The sequence below is a fragment of the Festucalex cinctus genome, chromosome 5, assembly GCF_051991245.1.
Source record: "Festucalex cinctus isolate MCC-2025b chromosome 5, RoL_Fcin_1.0, whole genome shotgun sequence".
Taxonomy (NCBI): Eukaryota; Metazoa; Chordata; class Actinopteri; order Syngnathiformes; family Syngnathidae; genus Festucalex; species Festucalex cinctus.
In genome coordinates this window covers 7,323,288-7,345,432 of record NC_135415.1, presented here as the reverse complement: position 1 = coordinate 7,345,432, position 22,145 = coordinate 7,323,288, and the positions used below count along the sequence as shown (strand labels likewise).

The 22,145-nt window shown below is 37.7% G+C and overlaps 1 protein-coding gene across 2 annotated transcripts in view; it reads left to right on the top strand.

Annotated features, from left to right (window-relative positions):
- The first annotated feature begins 1,894 nt into the window (after positions 1–1,894).
- grk5l (G protein-coupled receptor kinase 5 like) overlaps positions 1,895–22,145 on the top strand; it is a 40,809-nt gene continuing 20,558 nt past the window's right edge. For both annotated transcript variants that reach the window (XM_077521323.1, XM_077521322.1), the window contains exon 1: positions 1,895–2,404. In XM_077521323.1, the coding sequence (XP_077377449.1) occupies positions 2,353–2,404 (52 nt within the window). In that variant the 5' untranslated portion in view covers positions 1,895–2,352. The remainder of the gene's footprint in view (positions 2,405–22,145) is intronic.

The following is a 22,145-nucleotide window of genomic DNA, read 5'->3' as shown; positions in this document are numbered from 1 at the left end:
CAGCTCAAGTGAGAAAAAGGCTTAATTTCCATAAAATCCAAAATACTGTGGCAACTGTTTTTGATATTTTCAGAAGTTGAGGTGGGCAAAAGTAAAGATGTGCATCATGTTAATTTTGGTGACGATTCATGGTATTTTTGTCTCATTAAGCAATTGTATATGTACAGTCATACTCTATAAGTTTACATACCCTAATTTTATTAGCACAACTGTAGCTGAAGTTGTCTAACAAACACAACCCAAGTAAGTACAAAATGTAGTCCTAAAATGTAAATTCTTTAAGGGAAAAACAAATCCAAAACTACCTCGCCATGTGAAAACCTATACATATTCCAAATATACATACAGAATATCACTTTCTCACCCAGGTGGGCGGTATCTCCTTCAAACTTGGGTCCTCTACTTGATACCTGGGAGATTGAGAGTTCTGTGCAAAATCTTAGCAAGATGTCAAATGATCCACCCAGTTTAAGGGTAACTGCCCCGAGTGCCCCGATCACGACATGGCACCACCTTTGCCTTTACCCGCCACTAGGGCTGAATGCTATGGGCAAAAAATAAAAAATCAATTCACCCCTATTACATAATGATTCAAGTTAGTCTGTCCTTTTTTAGTATGTATAAGTGCATGCCTTGTAGAAACCTCAACATTTTTCTCCTACCAATTATCTTTTCTAAAAAATAAATAACTTACACTCTACTGTGTATGTTTTTGTGATCCTCTGGTTAAAGTACAGTACATGTACACTGTATCAAAGTACCATTTGTCTACTGCAGGAATGGGCAAAATATTGCAAAAGGGAACATATGGCTCACTTCGTTCAAGTTTGGCTTACTGTACTGAGCATTTACGGTACCAATAGTCCTGCAACGTGTGTATGCATTAATCTAGCTTTTTGAACCCTGCAATTGGTTTACAATTATTTTTTATTTGATTATCCTATAAAAGATCTGGTCAATAAAATCACTGTAAATAAACTAGCATATATATACATTCACATTTGTTATTTATTTCATGAACTAATGCCCGGAGATCACATTGTTTAACTGTAGTTTTAAGTTGGAATGTCAACATTCACCACTAGATGGCAGACATGGCTTAGTTGCATTTTTACCGAGCCTTTTATATTACAACATGACTTGGCCTAATACATACATACATACATACATATACACACGGAATGATATACAGGACCAACATAGTACTTCAATAATATATAGAAATTTAAAATAAAATTGAGTTAGTTAATTTTTTGTTTTTGTGAAAAAAATGACAAAATTGTTGTTACATTAGGATAATGGATCTATATGCGTTGAGAACATGATTTGTTATTTTTTTCTTATACATCTGGTTTTGAACTAACCCCATGTGGCTTACATGAAGTAAACCTTTGTGTGAGTGTGTGAGTGAATGGTTAAAAAAAAAAATCTGGTTTGGAAGTGTCATAGAGGGGGGGCCCCTAATAGCACTGATGAGTACTTGTGGCCCTCTGCAGCATTTAAGTTTTCCATCCCTGCTCTATCCTGCCATAGATGCTGAAAATTGATTTGACAAGAAAAAAAAACCCAACACGCACACCACTGTAAATGAGTATGCAGAGAATAATTATTTCGACAAATATACTGTTTTATGGAGTTGACATTAGAACTTTGACCGTTTCATCTGGCCGTGAGATTTTATATATTTTATTTTTTACTTTTACATGTTTTTCTATGTGCCTTGGCTCAATAACTGTTGGGAAACACTGCGATCAAGCAATGCAAGAAGAATCAAAATCGGCAAAAAAAAAAAAAAAAACTATTTTACTTTGAGAACTTATGTCTACACTTCCGGTAAGTAGAAGCGTCAGTGGACTTGACACAATTGGGGGCCGGTGGTCCAGCCCTTTTTTTTTTTGATGACGTACCAATAGGGCAGAGGGGTGCGCTGACGTCCTCTTTGCTGCACTCCGCCAACCTCTGCCGCTGAAACGTGAAGCTATCGGTGTCCCGCTGGTGCACCGCAGCGAAGAATCCACCGAGGGGAGTCGCTTTGCTAACAAGTATCACTTTCACCAGCGTGCTTTTCTATGCCCTGGGGATATTCTGTCACGCATGGGACGGCTTTGCGGTAGTAGAAATGCAGCGGCGCACTTTCATCCCACAACAAGAACCATGCCCGTGTTACACTGCAAGCAGACCCATGACACCCTTTTTCATCTCATACGACTTTGTCATGAGTGAAATTTGCTGGGCTGCCTACGAGGAGTGAATACGCTTTTACGCGGGCCGTTCGAGCCCAAAGGACGGTGGTTCCACTGCAGACGTTTGTGTACCGTGAACCTCCTCGTTCGGGATTTTTTTTCTCTTTTGATGGAGCTGGAGAACATCGTGGCCAACACTGTACTGCTCAAAGCCAGAGAGGGTAAGTTGACGCACCAATGATGCAAGTGTATAATGGTGCTTTCTCGGTGAAATGTGTCTAAAAGCTGAGCTCGACAGAGCTCCGGTCATGACTGCAGCCTGCAGGTAAACCCACCAGAGGATTCCCGCACCTTGTACTACGTTACTGCCAACGCTTGAAGCGATTCACTGAGAATTCAGCAAAACCTGCTTCCCACATCCGCTTTTAGTCTTTACGAAAAATTAATGCGCTCCAATTGCACTCTCCACACACGATGCACACGTTGATTCAACCAATGACTCTTTTCTTTTAAAAATACAGACTAGGGACAGTTTTATAAATGTAGCCAACAGATGTGCTGTCAGCTAGATGGAAGTGGAAAGGCCATTGTAATGGTGATCAGATCTGAGGAATTGCATGCAAGTAAAATAAATTAGGCGACTGTATTACAATTAATGTATTAAAATGCAATTTTGGGGTCATTATTGTCATACTAATCCTCTTGCAATAGAACTATAACGTAGCCCTATCTGTTTTCATCAACTGGCTACACTCACTGGACACTTCAGAATCAGATACACCTGCTTTATTGAGCGCAATAGTTGAATCAAAAAGTGTGTCTTCAAGATAATGACACAAACTTTGACTTTGATGTGACAATGTCAGGCATGCATTAAATGAACTGATTTAATGGCTTGAAGTGGTGAAGAACAGGCTTTGAGCATATTTCAACATGAGTGTTTCAAGGTGACATCAATAACAATAGCAACATTCTAAATCATACAAGCAACCTAAATAATTTGTGTTCTTTATAAATTTTAACTGTTGATTGGAAACAGTGAAGCCGATTAAAAAAATTGCTGGCCTTCTTATTCCTCTTATTGCTTGAATTCATAGTGTTCAATCGTAACTACCAATAGGCCTGTGGAAACATTGGCTTATGCCGGTTCACAAGGCTGTTTGAATGGCAAATTTGTCATTGAAGCACAGATGCTCATAGGAACGGGAAGCTAGATAGACAAGTTCCCATCAAAGACAGGAGCCACTCTGATCAGCCGATGCCAGACCGGAAATGGTGTCAGCTTCAATGGTACTCTGTTTAAATGTTATGGGTTGTGGGCGGTGGAATTCAAAGCCTAACGGTGCTCAATATGTAGTGCGAGGACCAACTACGCACATGAAACCTTTAAGTCTATTGGTGGTGTTCTGTACGCCCAAAGTGGAACTGCTATCTTCATTTGAGACACTAATCTAAAAACAGATATACCTATACATCCATCCATCCATTTTCTTGACCACTTATTCCTCACAAGGGTCGCTGGCGCCTATCTCAGCTGGCTTTGGGCAGTAGGCGGGGGACACCCTGGACCTGTTGCCAGCCAATCGCAGGGCACACAGAGACAAACAACCAACCACAATCATAAGCACACCTAGGGACAATTTGGAGCACCCAATTAACCTGCCATGCATGTCTTTGGAATGTGGGAGGAGACCGGAGTACCCGGAGAAGACCCACGCAGGTACGGGGAGAACATGCAAACTCCACCCAGGACTCATACCCGAGTCCTCAGAACTAGGAGGCGGACGTGCTAACCAGTCATCCAGCGTGCCGCCCTATAACAAACTTAACAAAATTTGAAGTACTTTTATTTTCTTTCATTTAGTTTTTGTCCCTTTAAAGTGACTCAGCTGGGCAGGAAGGAGGCATCCTAGTGCCCTCTATTAATGAGCTGTCATTGATTAGAAATATTTTTCAGTAGGATCTGGAGTAATTTCACACCGCTACATAACATCAATAATCATCATTAATAGTAATACATTTTTTGACAGTGTCAATAAATAACGATTAGTACGGGTGTATTTATTGTTGTGGCCAGTGTATTTCTCCGATATTTATGATTGTCCCCCTGAGAAATAAAATGATCCCTTCATGCCCACTTTAATCTGCTCTGAGTCCTACAGTAAGCGTATCAAATGCACCCTTGTGTCACAAACACAAATGCTGTGGCAGCACATGGGGTCTTGTATCAAAAACATCTGATGAGTTGCGCCATGACGCAGGAGTAGAGTCTGCTCTTGGGACAGTCAATTTATGTCACCGTGACGACATACTCTGGAAAAAGAAGGGCAGCCTGTGTTGAGTGGCTTTTGTGGGAATTAATGGCATAATAAAGTGAAACAAGAAGCTTCCTTGCTACGAAAACGCCAACCAATGGATGCATTCGCCTACAGGCCAGACTGGACATTTGTTTTATGGAAGCAGAGCATGACTGGGCTGGGGGAATCAAGCTTTACAAATTAATAAGTGCAGTTAATAACCCATGACAGATCTTGCTTGTCCCAGCTGCTCCATTTAGTCCTTTTCCAGTGTCGAGCTGTGTGTGGGAGAGGAAAGGCAGCGGATAGTCCCATACCAAGGAATGAGAGATGGCCCTTTGAGTTTCTATAGTATAATATTTTCAGTGCCCTCTAAAAAAAATGTTTATACGTGGCCCTAATATGGCGTCATATAAAACAATACACAAGTACTGAAACATGTTACAACCTAAAGACAGAAACTAGCCAATGGCTATTTGCTAACATATTTACATGTAAATGTGTATTCTATACACTTCCCACTCAACTTTCAGAGTTGCATCAAACAAGCAATATCCTGAGAAAAAAAAAACATGCAAATTTGCCACTTTCTAAAGTGGCAAATGTGCGAGTTTATAAAGTGGCAGATTTGCGAGGAAAAAAAACCTCAGAAACTTAGGAGAAATACACGTAGCGTACTACTTGAATGTTCGCACCAATACTTTTAGGTAGAATTTACAAATAAGGAGATAAAGATGCCTCACTTTGTGAAGGTCTACACCCTGAGGATCAAGCATTTAAAGGGATAGTTCGGATTTTTGGACATGAATCTGCATCTTCACCTCTAGAAGTGTGAGATCAGCACTGACTTTGCCCTGACAGCGTTCCGTGACACGAGTTCTGGTCCGGTTTTGGTCGAGAGGAAAGTAGTCCGGTAAGTTGGCTTGGATCACGGAAATAAAGCATTTTTCCTCTAAAAACAATTTGTGTTCAAAAGAGTGATACATTTGTATCACAAAGCTTCGCCCTAGAAAAAAGTCAGACTCCATTACCTCCGGGTACTATTTTTCTGTTCGTTCGTATCACTGCGCGGCGCCCTGCATACGGCTGATAGATGTGCACTAATCTACAAGTTGTTTGTCTTTTCGAAGTTATAATTACGGTGGAAGGTGCGCCTATCAGCTGTATGCAGTGCGCCGCGCAGTGATACGAACGAACAGAAAAATAGTGCCCGGCGGTAATGGAGAATGACTTTTTTTCTAGGGCGAAGTTTTATGATGCAAATGTATCACTCTTTTTGAACACAAATTATTTTTAGAAGAAAAACGCTGTATTTGCCGTGTATGACAAGTAAAGTTTAAATTAAGAATGAATCTGTCTCATCCTGCCTTTTCATTTTAGAAACAGTCCCATTAACCACCAACAAATCCTCAAATGATGAGATTATAGCTACGCTACATGTATTTCTCGTAAGTTTCTGAGTTTTTTTTTCTCGCAAATCTGCCACTTTATAAACTCGCAAATTCACGAGTTTTTGTACTGGGTTTAGACCTAAGGATTTTTAGTCTCGGATTAAAAATTGAAAATCACAAGGAAGTTTTAAAAATGTACTAGAGTCACAGTGCGTTCCCATCATCTCAATTATTTAGTATAAGGTGATAACCTTAGCTGTTTTATATCAGTCTTTTCTTTTGCCAACAATCATAAGAGCGTAATGGATGAAGGAGAAAAATCCGCTAAAATGCCACTGTATGAAGTGAGGAGCTGTGGTCAGACAGACCTTGCTTTCCTCACCCGTACAACCATAGCCATGCCCACCTTCTGTAGCGTCTGCTCTTCTTGTTGGTGTTATTACTTTTTTTGCGCAATCAGCTGCATACGCTAGGGTAACTGTAGGCAATAGCTTCTGCTTCTCCATTTTGTAGGTTTGATGGAGAAAAGTCGGCATTGTGCTCTGTAACGTTTTATTTTGCGGAGCTGAACAATGACGTCATTCATTGATCGGTGAATTGAAGAAATTACAACCAATCAAAAAATGTGAATAAAATACAAAATATCATTTCGCCGATCAGATTTGTGTAAATTTGTGCGGCATCCATCCTCCCTCCAAATGCTCTCTGTCCATGACAGTTTCACAACCTCTAAATCCAAAATAAACACTGGGTGTTAGTGAAGTTCAGAAATACAATTCTGTTGATGTTTCAACCATCAGTGGCCAAATGGGCCTTCTTCCAGCCCTGTTTTGTTATTGACTCTTAAAGAGACAACTACATTGTAGAAATGTTCATCATGGATTTTTGATCTGTTTGATGTCATTCCCAAAGAAGAAAATATGACTCATTTTCTATTTCCAGTGGCCCACTCACCAGCAGAAAAACAAAGCAATCACGACCACTGTCTTACATAAAATACAGAATGGTAGTGTGCTGTGCTCCATCAGTTAGATACAGCCCATCAGCTATCTAATCAGATTGATTGTTACATAACAAACTGAGTGGGCAACTGCCATCCGATCTCCATCTTCCTGTAGAGCCGCTCTCCGGTCTCTATGGAAGATACTTTATGGATGATGAGTGCGTGCGGTGAAATAAAACACCGTGATCTTTCAGCATGGTCATCCGTGTATCAGTTGACTGCCACTCTCAATGCTCTGACAATGCCATCACTGTCTGTACGCCACAGTATGCATTATTTGCGAAATCTGCTGGTGTGACAGCTGATCAACAGAAAGAAAAGGCCTGACATGGAGTTTGTGACTGGCATGTGCTTGAACATGCCTATTTAACAGTAGCTTATATTTAATAGCAGCCTGTATGGTATATTTCTTCGGGTGAATTCCTTTGTGTAAATGTAACCGCACTCCATTGTGTGTGTGCGTACATTGCCTCCCCATTCACAACTCCTCCCAGCGGCGGTTGTAGATTCCAAAACCGGCAGACGTCACTGGCTGTTGAAATGAATGAGAGTACAGGGGGGAAAAAAACTGGAGTGCTGCATCCAGATGGCCTCACTAAATTATGGTAACAGAGCGGGAGTATTTAGTTTGAAAGCTGTAACTCAGTAAATTCCACTGTCCCGCTGCCTGCTGGCATTCTCATTCGGTTTCCTTGTTTTGGATGTTCGGTTGCTGATGCTGACACACAACCGCTTAAGTAATACAGTAGCAAGTTCACCTTGTTATGTTTCGAAGTTGGATCCCAAAAGCGCAGACACAAATAAGAGTTTAACACTTTATTCGCATAACATCGAGAGGCGTAGAACAAACTTGACTAGACGAGAAACAACGAGAATGTATCGAGAATCACGAGACTCAAAGCTAACTTGGGCTGTGGAGGTGCACAGGGGAACAGAGGTAATAATCCGACAAAAACACACTTCTCAGACCAGCTTATATAGACTGTGAATCGATCTGATTGGTTGTGGCTAGACATGTGGGTAACAGGACTGACGTGGAATTATCTGATTGGCTGTTGACCAGATAAAGAGATTAAAGATTCCTGACATCACACAGCATCTTACCAGTTGAAACTAGATGCTGGTTACATCAGTTCAAAACAGACACTTGACCTTACGGTCATGTCCCAAACATAACCCTTGCATGACCCTAGTCATGACAGTAAGCATAAAATAACCCTTACATGAACCTAGTCATGACAGTAAACATAACACTTGCATGACCCTAGTCATGACTGTAAGCATAACCCTTACATGACCCTAGTCATGACACAGCTCTTTTCTTTTGGAAAATCTTTTCATGGGAAACGGTTTTGGACATGTTTACAAAAGAATTAATTGCCTAAAAATGGGAGTTTTGTTTTTTTTGAATAGTTGTGCACATAGATGACATTTGGTCCATATTCACACGGTGCTGTAAAAATGCCTGATGGCGCCTTAGCTATTAAGTATATTCTTAGAGGTCATACATCATGGAAATGTTACTTTTTTAATGTTTGTATACAAAAAAGTTGGATCTCTGGGGTGCCTGCACACCCATCAAATGTAAAATTAACAACCAAGTACTGTAAATCTGCAGTTTTCTGCCAATGATAGCCAAGCGGGATGTGTCATCACGAATCATTTGAGTGTGTCTCTTGATGGCCGCCGAACCCCTGAGACTGACTCGCTGAGCCCCTGGGGTTCGATCGAACCCAGGGTAAGAACCACTGTCCTAGCCCAACCCAAATGTATTAACTGTTAGTTGTCTAATTACTTTTGTGTTTTGCCCATGTAGTGCATCTCACACACCTCAATGTGCCCGTATGAATAAAATGAAAAGCTGTCCTCTTCAAGTACAAGTAAACACTCTCATCACGCACTGCCTTTGCATGTCAAGTAGTGCTCGATTTATGGGGGGAAAATAAACTAATCATGATTATTTTGGCAATAATTGAAATCACGGATATTCAAATGATTATTTATTTTTTGATACAAAATAAGAAAATGTTTATAAAATATTAAAGCCCCAGTATGCCGGTTTCACTCAGGAAAATGCACTTTTTAAATACAGGCTGTACACACTTTAACTTTCTCTCAGTCTACACATATGGGTTTATGTTAATCTTTGGTGGTGATTTTGTCTTAAACCCCCGCGCCCCCAGCCTGTATTTTGTCATTTTGTGTTTGTTTTGTAAACAGCGGGACGTTTCTGTGGAAAGACAGTGTTTACACCCCTCCAGCTAATCGCAGAGCGGGTGGGGGGTGGGGGGGGGTGGCGTGTCGCAAACGGGGCCGGGCGAATGTGTCGGCAGTGTGACGTCACTCCCGCGGCAATTTGAACGCACGGATTTTTATTATTTTTTCACTCACTCACTCACTCACAGAAACTTACATGTGTGAATAAGTGAGTGAAGAAATAAAATCCGTGTGTGCTTTCAAATTGCCGCGGGAGTGACGTCACGCAGCCGACACGTTCGCCCAGCCCCGTTTGCGACACGCCACCCCCCCGCTCTGCGATTGGCTGGAGGGGTGTAAACACTGTCTTTCCACAGAAATGTCCCGCTGTTTACAAAACAAACACAAAATGGCAAAATACAGGCTGGGGGTGTGGGGGTTTAGGACGAAATCACCACCAAAGATGAACATAAACACAGATGTGTAGACTGAGAGAAAGTTAGTGTGTACATCCTGTATTTAAAAAGTGCATTTTCCTGAGTGAATCCAGCAGACTGCGCATTTAAGACCAATTTAAACAACAATATAAACACAATAATTATGTAAGTTTCTTTTGGACCAAACAGAATTTATAATGATTTATTTATTTATTTATTTATTTATTTATTTATTTATTTATTTATGTTGGCAAAAACTTGAAGTGAGAGTGCAGCATGTGCACTGTGCAGTAGGATGATCATTTATTTTTTGTTACAAAACATGAAAATGTTTACACATTTAAAAATATTAAGACCAATTTAAAAAAAAATAGAAACTATAATCATGTAACTTCCTTTTGGACCAAACAGAATTTATAATAATAATATATATTTATAATAATATTTATGTATTTATTTATTTATTTATTTATTTATGATGGCAAAAACTTGAAGTTGGAGTGCAGCATGTACACTGTGCAGCAGGACGATTTTTTTTTGGTGCAAAACAAGAAAATATTTAAATGTAAAAAACAAATAAAAATATGAAGACAAAATTCTTTGAAACACTGTAATTATGCAAGTTCCTTTTGGAAAAGGTGCAAATGTATAAATTTAAACAACTCAAAAATTAGTATTAATAATCTTTTTTTACGATTATGCTAATTTTGTAATTGCCGAGAGGAATAATTTCGATTAATTGCACAGCCCTAATGTTACCCATATGATCATGTTGATCATTTTGAATTCTGTGTACTTTGAGGAGTTTGATGCAGTGAATGCAAAATGGAGTGCACTACTTGGTTACAACATACAGAGCTGTATTAATTGAAGGTGAAGTCACCCCCCCCCCCAAACAAATTCTTGACAATATGTTCTATGCAGCTCCACTAGTACAGTATTCTGGTTAATATTGTGTTAGGGGAATATGAGCAAAATCCAGCAGTTTTTCTCAGTATCAGAAGGCGGCCATTTTGTTACTTGCTCTCAAGTGAAAATGACATCACAGTTACTCAGGTCTCAGGTAACAACCAATCACAGCTCATCTTCAGAAAACAGGTGAGCTGTGATTGGTCATTGCTGAGCCCTGAGTAACTTTGATGTCATCTTCAGTCAACATCAAGTGGCAAAATGACCGCCTTATGATATTGAGAAAAACTGCTAGAGTTTGCTGCATAACAAATATTCCACAAATGTCAATGTCGTGTATAGACTTGTGACGTCACATATTATGTAAGATACTATTGTCAACAATTGTTTTATGTTGACTTGCCCTTTAAGAGGAAATGAGAAAAACACTAACACTAACAGCCATGAGGTATTTGTCCGTACAAGTAATTTGTGTACGGTTTAAACATACAGTAGTGTCAAAACTCATCATCAGGGAGCTGTTGCGATACCGCAACAAGTCACAGCAAGATAGATGCTGACAAGTGGTTCTAACCAAATTCTTGTGAAAAAGAGCTGTGCAACCTTCGTAAATTTCATTGTGTCTAGCTCAATTCACAACGTCAGCTAACTAATGCCATTAGGCCTGTAGCAAAATAGTGCTCTCCTCATCCGTCCATTCTCCACCAACACACACTGTGCTGTCCTCTCGGGGATCTCTTCGAAAAGATGAGACTATTCCACGAGATTCTGTTGAGTTTTATTTGGTTGAACAACCGTAGTGCATACAGGCGTATAGAGGTGGAGATGGGTGGTTCTAAAATAGGTTAATTGTATTCCAGCAGGAGAAATACAGAGAATACTGTCTGTGGCCTTATAGCCACGGTTTGTGTTTGAATCCAGGTCAGTTTTTTTTTCCAGTGACATTCAGATGTATATATGTAGTATAATACTAGGTCAAGTGACAATAATATTTCTGTAAATGACTTGTTAAAAAGCAAAGTTGAATATGAGTCTAACAGAGACTTGTTGGTTCTACAATCAGTAGTACATTTGATTTGATGAAAGGCATCAACCACAGAAGAAGCAGAGATGCACATTTCTACATTAACACCACAAGGCTGTGTGTTTTGAGTGGGAGTGTGACTCATTTTTTTTCTTGAGTGGAAATATTCAGCTCTGTGGCACTTGCATCTCTATTGTTATCGCTGCCCCTGCCCACACATGCACTATATGCAACTCTGGATGCTACAAGTTCACGCCTGTTCTTCAGGGGTTGTTGAATGGAACTCTGGGAAATAGAGGAGAGAATGATCTAGAGTAGAAAAGATAGGCCAAATGGAAATGGCTGAAGAAAAAACATTCAATTTTGTCAGTATAATACGCCACAAAAGTCCTGCTCCTGTGCAGCACAGTGCATCATGAGTTTTCCAACTTATATAAATAGATTACTTAAGTAACATTTTATTGTGCCTACCATGTGCTGTTTGCCTTGTGGCCATATTTTAACAGCACATCCATTGAATACTTTATGTGCATTAGCCTGTGAATAATCAATATCTCCAGCATGTTTTAAAGCCCTCATGCTTAGTCAGCAGCTGTATGCAACATGCAGTCATCATTTATAGCAGTAAGATTCTGCAACTTCTTCTTCAAACTGCCATGAACTCATTACTGTAAGTAATGGTAGTTAATAGTTATGTATTTACTGGAACATTTGGCGTAAATATTTTTTTTAAATGACTTTAGGAGTAAAAAAAAGTGTGACGGTATCACACTATCACATCTAATTATGTACAGTAAAATCATCAATCGTTGTATGCAGGGTAGTATAGACTAGAAAAAGCAATGGAAAGAAGAAAGTAAACTTGCAGCATGTCTAAAACAGATGTTGAAGGCAAGATAAGCAAGAAACAGCAGGTTTGTGTCAGGAGCTGAAGCCCGCAAACAGTCTCGTGGATTTTTTTTTCTTTTCTGAAATGTTGTTACAACATGGACAAAACCATTTGGAATGTAAACATTTTGGTAAAATATGGAACAAACACTTTGATATGAATGTGTGTGTTTGTGTTTAGAGGCAAGAGACAGCCAGAGAAGGCCATGTGTTATCATGTTAACCCTATTCCAGGGACACATGCATTCAGTTATCCACATATACTAATACTATACTCTGGTAAATGTTGTGGAAATCATTGAGTGAACGCTAAAGTTACACATTAAAACTATTCAAACAGAAGCATATTACCATGACGTACGTATGTACTTGTCAAAAGTGATTGTGTTGTGCAATTCACAGGCACAAGCCATTAACCACACTGTGGCTATGTTAGGCTTCACGTGCTCTGTCTTGACGTAAACTTGTAGTGACGTCGTTGTTTATGCACTTGAAATGTCAGTGTCTTAGCTTGTCTGTGACGGGAGAACTTGTTTCAAACTATTTGTAACTTGTTTTGAATTTTACCAAGCCATTGCTTTAATAAAAGTCTTAAAACAATTGTGACTACTGTGCAAAATAGATGAATAAACTCCATCTTGATAAATCGCTGTTTAGAAATTTAGACCATTGTCCTGCTTTTGAAATCAGTTCCTTCCAATTCTCTGACATCTTAAGGTAGCTCACTAATATTTACCACAAATGAGTTTTAATGTTGTTTCTGACCTACTAAAAAAGTAGGGGTGTGCCAAAAAATCGATTCATGAAAGAATCGAGATTCTCATTTATTAATTGAATCAAATCGATATTAATATCCAAAAATCAATTTTATTTAAATTGGAAATGAAGAAGAAGGGGAAAAGGCAGTTGTAGCCCACATGCTGTTTTTGTGGAAAAAGGCACTTACAATACAAAATTAATAAATGTTTAAACAAAAAAAAAAGACACTTTAATGTCTCTATTTGTCATTTTGTCTTGCAAAGCAGACTAGAGTAAATCATGACAATGTTGTGCATATCTGTAAATTGAAGCAGAAATCATTTGTCAATCAAATAATTTTGAATCGAAAATCGTTTGAATCGAGAATTGAAAATCGATTCTGAATCGAATCGTAGACTCAAAAATTGTAATCGAATCGAATCGTGAGACAGTCAAAGATTTCCAGCCCTATTAAAAAGTGTGGGGGAAAGTTTTCCTATTTAATGAGCTAGATAAAGTGATTAAAATCCTTCTTGATTATTATCGAACAAGTGAATCATCACATTATTGAAATTGATGAGAACGTTATAAAGTGGGCTGTATTAAGTAAGAATATCACTTACAATGAGTACATGATTATTCTATAGAATTTTCAGTAGGCTGCTCGAATACTGAGATATTCGATATCTGTAGCCATATATTCAACCGCCCTGTTATGTTGTCGGATTTTTACTGTACTATATTGTTAAATAAAAAAAATTTGCTTCAGGTTTGTTACTGACAATTCCGAGCTTACATCACAAGTCAAAATGGTGGTCAACTCGGGGAAATGATGCACTCGGCCCATTGAAAAGCTTTGGACTTGGATCCATGTAATTTGATGTGTGTGGATTATTTTGATTTCAAAATGTGATTTGACTCATTTGACTGTATAACAGTCTGCCTGGTTTGTATGCTAGTCACATGCAAAAGCAATACAATCCAGTCTGTTTTCACCAAAGGGAGAATTTGCCATGTGTTGCATAATGGAGAAATATCATAAATGCCTGGATTTTCGGAATAGTCAATATACAGGAAAGGAAGGTCGTCCTTCTTCCCTGACAGAAAAAAAAATGTATACACATTGCTCGTCAATCATGTCACTGGCGGTTGTGCTAAAACTTTAGCTAACAGTGCGATTAGTGCTAAATGCTATAGCTAGCTTGGTTCACAGTTCAGCAGCTGTGAGCATGTAAATACTGCCCAACAAATGGTCCATTGTAATCGAACAGGAAGATAGGTAATATAATATGTCAAAATTTAATGTGTGAGCTGCGCTTATGCTTTTTCCCTTCCTCATTCCATAGTTAATGTATTATTAGAACAGGAAACGCGCTGCACCTGACTCTTCCGAGACAGGAAAGGTACCCTGCCTTCTCTGCTCTGGTGAGAATTCAGTCATTTCATGCAACTTTCCTCCTTATGAACACATGATACACAGTAGCAAAACCACTGCAGCAACAACTGCTGCGAGGTCATGGACCGGTTTGACTACCTCAGTGTAGTAACTCACTCGAGTTGTGCCCTTGGGTTGGTTGCTATTTTTAGCAATAGTGATTATAAGGACATGAAGGAATATCATCACAATGATTGAATTCAGATTGGAATTTTGCTACATGCGGATGCTGATATTGCTGATAATAAAATCTATTTGCAGTTGTCATGGTTATATTTGGGTTTATGACCTCACGTAATGCAGTTTAGCAGGTGTCGCCCCCCCCCCCCCCCCCATCCTCAGATAATGAAGTAAATGAATAGGTCACAATGCCAAGTGAAAAATGTTTGTTGGGAGTGCAGACGAAATCAAGTACATGATGGGAGAAGCTAGTTGAGAGACGGTAATAATGCTGCAGAGCAGAGGGACCCACATGACATCATTGTGGACCAGGCAAGAGCGTCTTCCGGCTATAGTCCTCTCCTTGCGCTCGGGTCTGGGCAGTGGTTCTCTCTGCTTCCTGAGGCACACAAGCACAAAGAGCAGTGAAACAAGTGCAGGAAGCCCTAGGATTGGCCCCAATACATCTTCTTTTAACAAACCTTTGAAGTTTGCGTAGGGTTTTTATTGTTTGTACTGGATTGTTTTGTCTTTTTACTGTTGTTCATTTTGATATAATTTTTGCTAATGCACACCTTTTACACTCGTGTGCCCATATGCCTTTTTCATGACAATGCTTTGTTAGATATTAGCTATTCTTTTCCTTAATTTGTTCATCTTAAATGTTTGCAATTGCTTATAGGCTTTTGTTACCTTTTGTCCACACATCCTACAGCTGTAATGCCAATAACGTCAATCTCATAAACAGTCGGACTTTGTGGAGGAGCAGGAAAAGGAAGACTTAGTGAGAACAAAGGCGTTTGTATCATGGTGCTGCTTTTCATCACTGTAGTGTGTTGATACCTTTCTGACCACCCGGGAGTGACTCAACTGTGAGACCGACATTTCAAAATTCAGGCAAAGGAGGTGATGTGAGAACTAGATCATAAGCGTTGGCTCATTAGTCGTTTATGAACAAACTATCAGGCCGGTAGGGTGAATGTTAAGAAATTAGAGTTTGCCGCCTGGTGTCTCCTTGTAACTTGTGTTAATTTTATTAGACATTTTTAAATTTACTCTCAGTTTTAGTCAAGTTTCAATCACGCTTGTTAGTTTTTACCATCGTTAATCAACCTCATCCCATTTTTATTTAGTCCATTTTTAGTCGACTATAAATCCAGCATTTTTGTCTTTATTTTAGTGCAAGAAATCAGTTTTATTCGGCTAGTCAACAAAAATTGTTAATGCTTTAGTCTAGATTTAGTCAGGACAATCATTTAACACCTGTATTTAATGTTTAATGTTTAGTGATAATGTTGAACATTTAAGACAGGGGTGTCCAAATTTTTTCATTTGAGGGCCACATACAGAAAATCAGAAGGATGCAAGGGCCACATAAATTATTTGTACAATTTTTAGGACTAAACACAATTTCTCTTCATAACATTATTTGCACTTTTGCATATTTAGAAAAATGCTACAGTATCTAAACCAATTTATTTGTAATATGGCAGTAGGGTTATTATAGTTTTGGAAATTTTCATTTTAGTTAGTTTTTAATAGTTTTCAGGGTGGTTCTGTTAGTTTTTATTAGTTTAGTTCTTTAAAAAATGCCTAGTTTTAGTTTAGTTTGTTAGTTTCAGTATTAGTATTAGTTTTTTTTTTTTTTTTTTTTTTTTTTTTTTAAATGTGTATTACTTGTGCACAATATTTAAAAAAAAAACATGTGAGCAGCATCATTTGAAGGTGCTTTTCTATTGGCTGTTGCTAGATGACGTCACTTCTGTGTGACATACTTTCAAACGTCATTATTCCGGTTTATATAAAAATAAATCTACTAAAAATCACATTTAAAATCATCCCCAAAGGCTCATGCGTTAAATTAATTACCAAAGACTAAAACGAAGGACATGTTTGCTATAATTATCGTTAGTTTTAGTTAGTTTTGTAAACATAAAATGTAGTTTCAGTTAGTTTTTGTTTTTTAAAAAGCATTTTCGTTTTTATTTTATTTCGGTAACAATATTGTTTTTTAAATTATAGTTTTAGTTTTTTCATTAGTTTTAGTTAACTAAAATCACCTTTATTCGCACCTGCTTTTGATACCCTCCCCTCTTACTTTGACCATCTCCAAACATTTTTGTTTTGTTTATTTTATTTGAACTGAGTCAAATGCCATTTTTAGCATATGTCGCGGGCCACTGAAAAATGGACGGTGGGCCGCAAATGGCCCCTGGGCCGTAGTTTGGACACCCAGCTTTCAGATCTAAAAACTATTTCACATAAAATGTTCTCAACTCAACTCATCTTTTTGATGAAAAACAACACACACAATTACAGTATATCAACAAGTAGCTACAATAGCTCCACGCTATGAGCTAGTAAGTAGCCAGCATTAGTTAGCTGTCGGATTAACATTATTGTTGGAACGTTATCGCCGTTGGATTACTGTTGCATTATAACTATGATTTACTTTTTTTTTTTTTTAACCTTTCACCTTGAATCCACCTATTGTCTGTTCCATGTATTTATGCATGTTGCACTCTTTAGCTGCAGATTTGAAAGGAGTGTGTCATTGTGTGTCACATGACAAAATTAGCAGAGACAGGATTTTACAAAATCATAAAATTTTCATCTCGTCTTTGTTCATTAACTAAAATGTCCATAGATTTTAGTCCAGTTTTTATTCAACGAAGTATATTTGTGTCTCGTCTACATGACAATAATGCATACTGATTTCGTCCCAGTTATTGTTTATTAATGAAGGTTTTAGTCTCGTCTAGTTTTAGTCCGGTGAAAAATGTGTGTTGACGAAATTATTTTTGTTGAGTTTTTTTGTTGACAAAATTAACCCTACTTGGAACTCCAAGGAAGTGCTTGACTGTTACACCACATGAGCACTAACTTGTTTACATAAAGACAGTAAACAGTATTGCTGGTGTTGAACCGAAATCGACCTATATCCACATTTTGTCAAGTTCATATTTTTCACAAATCTCTCACTTCTGGTAAGTCCTCCATGTACAATATGTGTTATTTATACAAATGATAGCTCAATCTAAAGTATTGAAAATGACTTGCACTTTACTATCAAACAAAAATGTGTTTCAGCATACGGATGGATGAGGCCAAACCAAGCATAAAGATATTAACAGAGAGATCACGCTACAATTGTCTGCACGCGCACAAGCAAACACATACATGTTTTGCATACCGGTAACCTCCGAGTCTTGCGCCAGGAGGACGTCCTTCCCTCTTTATTAACCTTATTTTTATTCGACTTGACGTGCCTTGATGGTGTCACAACTGTGAAGGGGAAACATAAATAAAGTGCAGTGACCACACAGCCCGTATGGAACAAATTAAACTGACGTGGGCTTGTGCACAGCAACGCCTCAGTACGGCCTGTATTTCTGCTCCTGTGTGCAGTAACTGGCGGACCCTCAGAGCATGGATACTGTTTAATAAGCTAAATAAATACATAAATCCTGGGAGCAAAGGGCAAAATGTTTCTCAGATGATTTAGACGTTCCTTACTTTTAAGTGTCAAGTGGCAAGTTTGTTGACATAATATATATTTTTGAAAATTGTCTTTTTTTTTAAATTTTTTATTAGTATTACTCATTAGTTTTGGACTTATCTTCCTTTTGAAGTGATATTACCATCCTTTTACAAACTGCTTTATCGACCTGATTTGTTACATCCTGAAAATTTCCTCTTGAGGGAGCAGGTGGATATCAGCTCAACATGACAAACACTAAAGTGGAATTTAGACTCCTTTGATTAACAGCAAAACACAACACACACTGACAGATTAATGTGTTGTATGAGTTTGATTTATTCATGTTCATTTGTGTGTATGTGGAAATGGGGAAAATGTTTTGAAAACACTGCACAATATATCGAAAAATATATCAATATTGTGATATTGGCCGAAGCAATAAGTTTGATATGGAATGTTATGCTTTTATCTGAATTTGACCAGTCAGACTGTCAGGTTTACCTGTTTGACATTTATTAAACATGGCAAAAAGGAGAGAAGACACTCAGTTCAAAGCTCGCGAGGAGAGAGGACAGGAACTGACTGAAAGAAGTCACTACTACACTCTCTGAAAAAAAAATCCCCTCCTCACCCTCTCTTTTTATTTGGTTGCCACGCCCCTAGTTACGTGGCTGTTCAAATCCTAATAATGCACATGCAAAACATAGTTGGTAGGGGTGTGCCAAAAAATCGATTCATAAAAGAATCGAGATTCTCATTCATTTATGAATCGAATCAAATCGATATTAATATCCAAAAAATTTTATTTAAATTAGAAATGAAGAAGAAGGGGAAAAGGCAGTTGTAGCCCACATGCTGTTTTTGTGGAAAAAAAGGCACAATACAAAATTGATAAATGTTTAAACAAAAAAAAACAAAAAAAACACACAAAAAAGACTAATTTTGTCTTGCAAAGCAGACTGGAGTGCATCATGACAATGTTGTGCATATCTGTGAACTGAAGCAGAAATCATTTGTCAATCAAATAATTCTGAATCGAAAATCATTTGACTAGAGAATCAAAAATCGATTCTGAATCGAATCGTAGACCCAAAAATGTAATCGAATCGAATCGTGAGACAGTCAATGATTCCCAGCCCTAATAGTTGGAACACTGCACTTAACGAAAATGTGCACTGCCATCCAATAGTTGAACAGTATCGAGAGGTAATTACAATTAATTAAGAATAAGAATACATTGAGTTTGATTATTTTGCCGTGTGAAAAAAATGTAATTCTTTTATTAGATCATAAAAATGCCATTTCTTTAGGTACATGTTAAATATCGCAATAATATCGATATCGCTATATTCAACAACTATATCACATATTGCATGTTTTCCAATATAATGCAGCCCTAGTGTGTTATACATTTGACTCTGCAGGTCAGTAAGTGACATGACATGAAAAATGGACATAAATCAGTTTAGTAAACTGGAGATGACATTTTTAAACGAGAAATTAGATAGACTCAAAAGCACCATTGTTTAAAAATTGATAATTATTACAATTATTAGGAATAATGGTGAGGTGACCTACCACAATAAGTCATTGAGTTTCCAAAAAACGGTGGCAAGAGTGGGGATTAACTCTGACTGTACAGACGTCATGGTTTCCCTGAAGGAAATTCAATTATTGGAGCACGCGGCAACGCAGTCGGGCACGCAGATGTGGTACGTAACTTCATATATTAACTGTTTTCCAGGAGCTTAAATGAGCGTGTGTGGCTGCTTATAGCTTATGAGGTCTAAAACAATGTTGATGAGTAGCAGGTGCAGCGAGTTAATGATTCTCTTAGGGGATATTTTGGCTTGAGTTATTAATACATTCAAGCTTGCTGTTCATCTGGGGACATATGACCTCTTCTCAACTGTGTTGAAGCTGCTACAAAGAACATTTCGACTGGGTCACGTGTAGAAAAAGTGTGTTTTGAAATAATCTATTCCAAATGACTGTCATGTTCAAGTATGTAGAAAAATTAGAGATGTTCTTTCTTCGATACCACTTTTTTTGCCCAGATCAATACCAGTACAAGTATTACCCTTAAGTAATTGCCGATACCAAGTAGTACCAATACTCCTACTCCTTTTGATACATTGAAAAAGAAAAAAAAGGAACGACCGATCATTTTAAAGAAAGCATGAAATTAATTAATGTACATTTTTAAGACTAGGTTCAAAAAATGAAATCAAATCAATGTTTCCTTTTCATAGCCCAATATCGATTCATAAAGCCATAAATAGATTCTTTTAATGTTTTATTCCCCATAAATTCATGAGAAAATATAATTTCAAAGGCCTAAATGTTTTTGACTTGTATCTTGTATCTAGCTGATTTCTTGAAATTTACTGTTTAATGTTTATAGAAATTTCAAAGTATTTTCTTACATTTACGAAAGACCTCACTTATTGCACTTTAAAAAGATTCTGAATTATCTTAATTTATATCTGCAATTATTGAATGATAATGAAAATAGTATTTTCATCTCATTGTTACTGATGTCAATGTTTGTGAAACTCTAAGTGATTATAACACCTGTTACTTTCATTAACATAAATAAACTAAATCATTTGACCGGTTACTGCCGCCGTGTTATTTAATTTGGAATTTAATGTTTGTAGAATTTTTAGCATGTCCTAATATAATTGAATTGAAAAACAAATCAAATCAAATTGAACTCTTGTGAATCTAAATCTAATTCAGGTAATTAGTATCAATACTACTCAGCCCTAGCAATTTCCTGTTCTTCTAATTTATAGTTTCTAGTTCCTGATTATAAAAAGGCTACAAGAGGGTGGCCGATACTAATAGTGGCCAACGTCGTGAGTACAGATACATTGAAATAAGGCCTGGTATCAAATCAGTCCAATACCAATACCTGGTACTTGCCCATCCCTAAGAAAAATGTTTTAGGACAACTTGCCATTAGACCACTGATCCTCCTCTCAGTTTTCTCCACTTCTGGGAATACTTTCTCCAAAATGTTGAAGCGCATCGGTGACATTGTTCGTTCAGTCAGAATAATTTATGAGATCAGAGATCAACGTGTTTGCAACAGATTTCAAAAGGTCAACGCAGAATAGATTACTTCAGTGTAAGTCCGAATCAGCTGAGTACAATTCAACAAATCATGAAATTAGGTGATTCACAACAAATGGTGACATGTCCTCGATCACAAGATTTATTGCCATTTCTAATCTTTAGTCACAGTCATTTTAAGTGGAACTGAAACAAAGTAAATTTGATACAGATAAAACAAAATTCACAGTATTTTGACCCTGCACACACAATTGTACCAGTGGTGTGCAAATAAAATTCTGAGGATGTCAGATATTTATTTGACAGAATTTTATTCAAATAAATATTACATTTATATTCAAATAAATAGAATACTTATTCAAATAGATATTTGGCATCCTCAGAATTTTATTCACTCATCCTAGAAAAACATGATTTGATTGAACAAGATTGAAAGCAAACTAAAGTACAGTATGGTTGTGGTGAGCACATCTACCTCACAGTCGAGCGAAGGTTCGAATCTCTGCTTCATTCCTTCTAATATGGAATATTTCTGCAGGTACGCTGGCTTCCAGACATGCATTACAGGTTAACTCATTCACACCCAAAAACATATAAATATGTTTTTTAATACTTGGGTCGTCACTCCCAAAAACATATTTATACGTTTTTATGTTTTGTTTTTGTTTTTTAGTTGTGTTAGAGCATACAGTAGGCTTTGTTGCAGTTTCTGACCTGAAAAGGGCGCTTAAGCGCAATGGCAGTTATTGCAAAAAAAAAAAAAAAAAACGGCCAGCAGATGGCAGCAGAGTATAAGAGATCAGCCAAGGGTCATGTTGCAACAAGCTCTTTTTGCCAATGTTTTCAACAGGAATTTTGAATAACTATGAAACTTATGCCACTTATGCAACTTCTAATGCCAATTGCTGCAAAACGGAAACAGATAG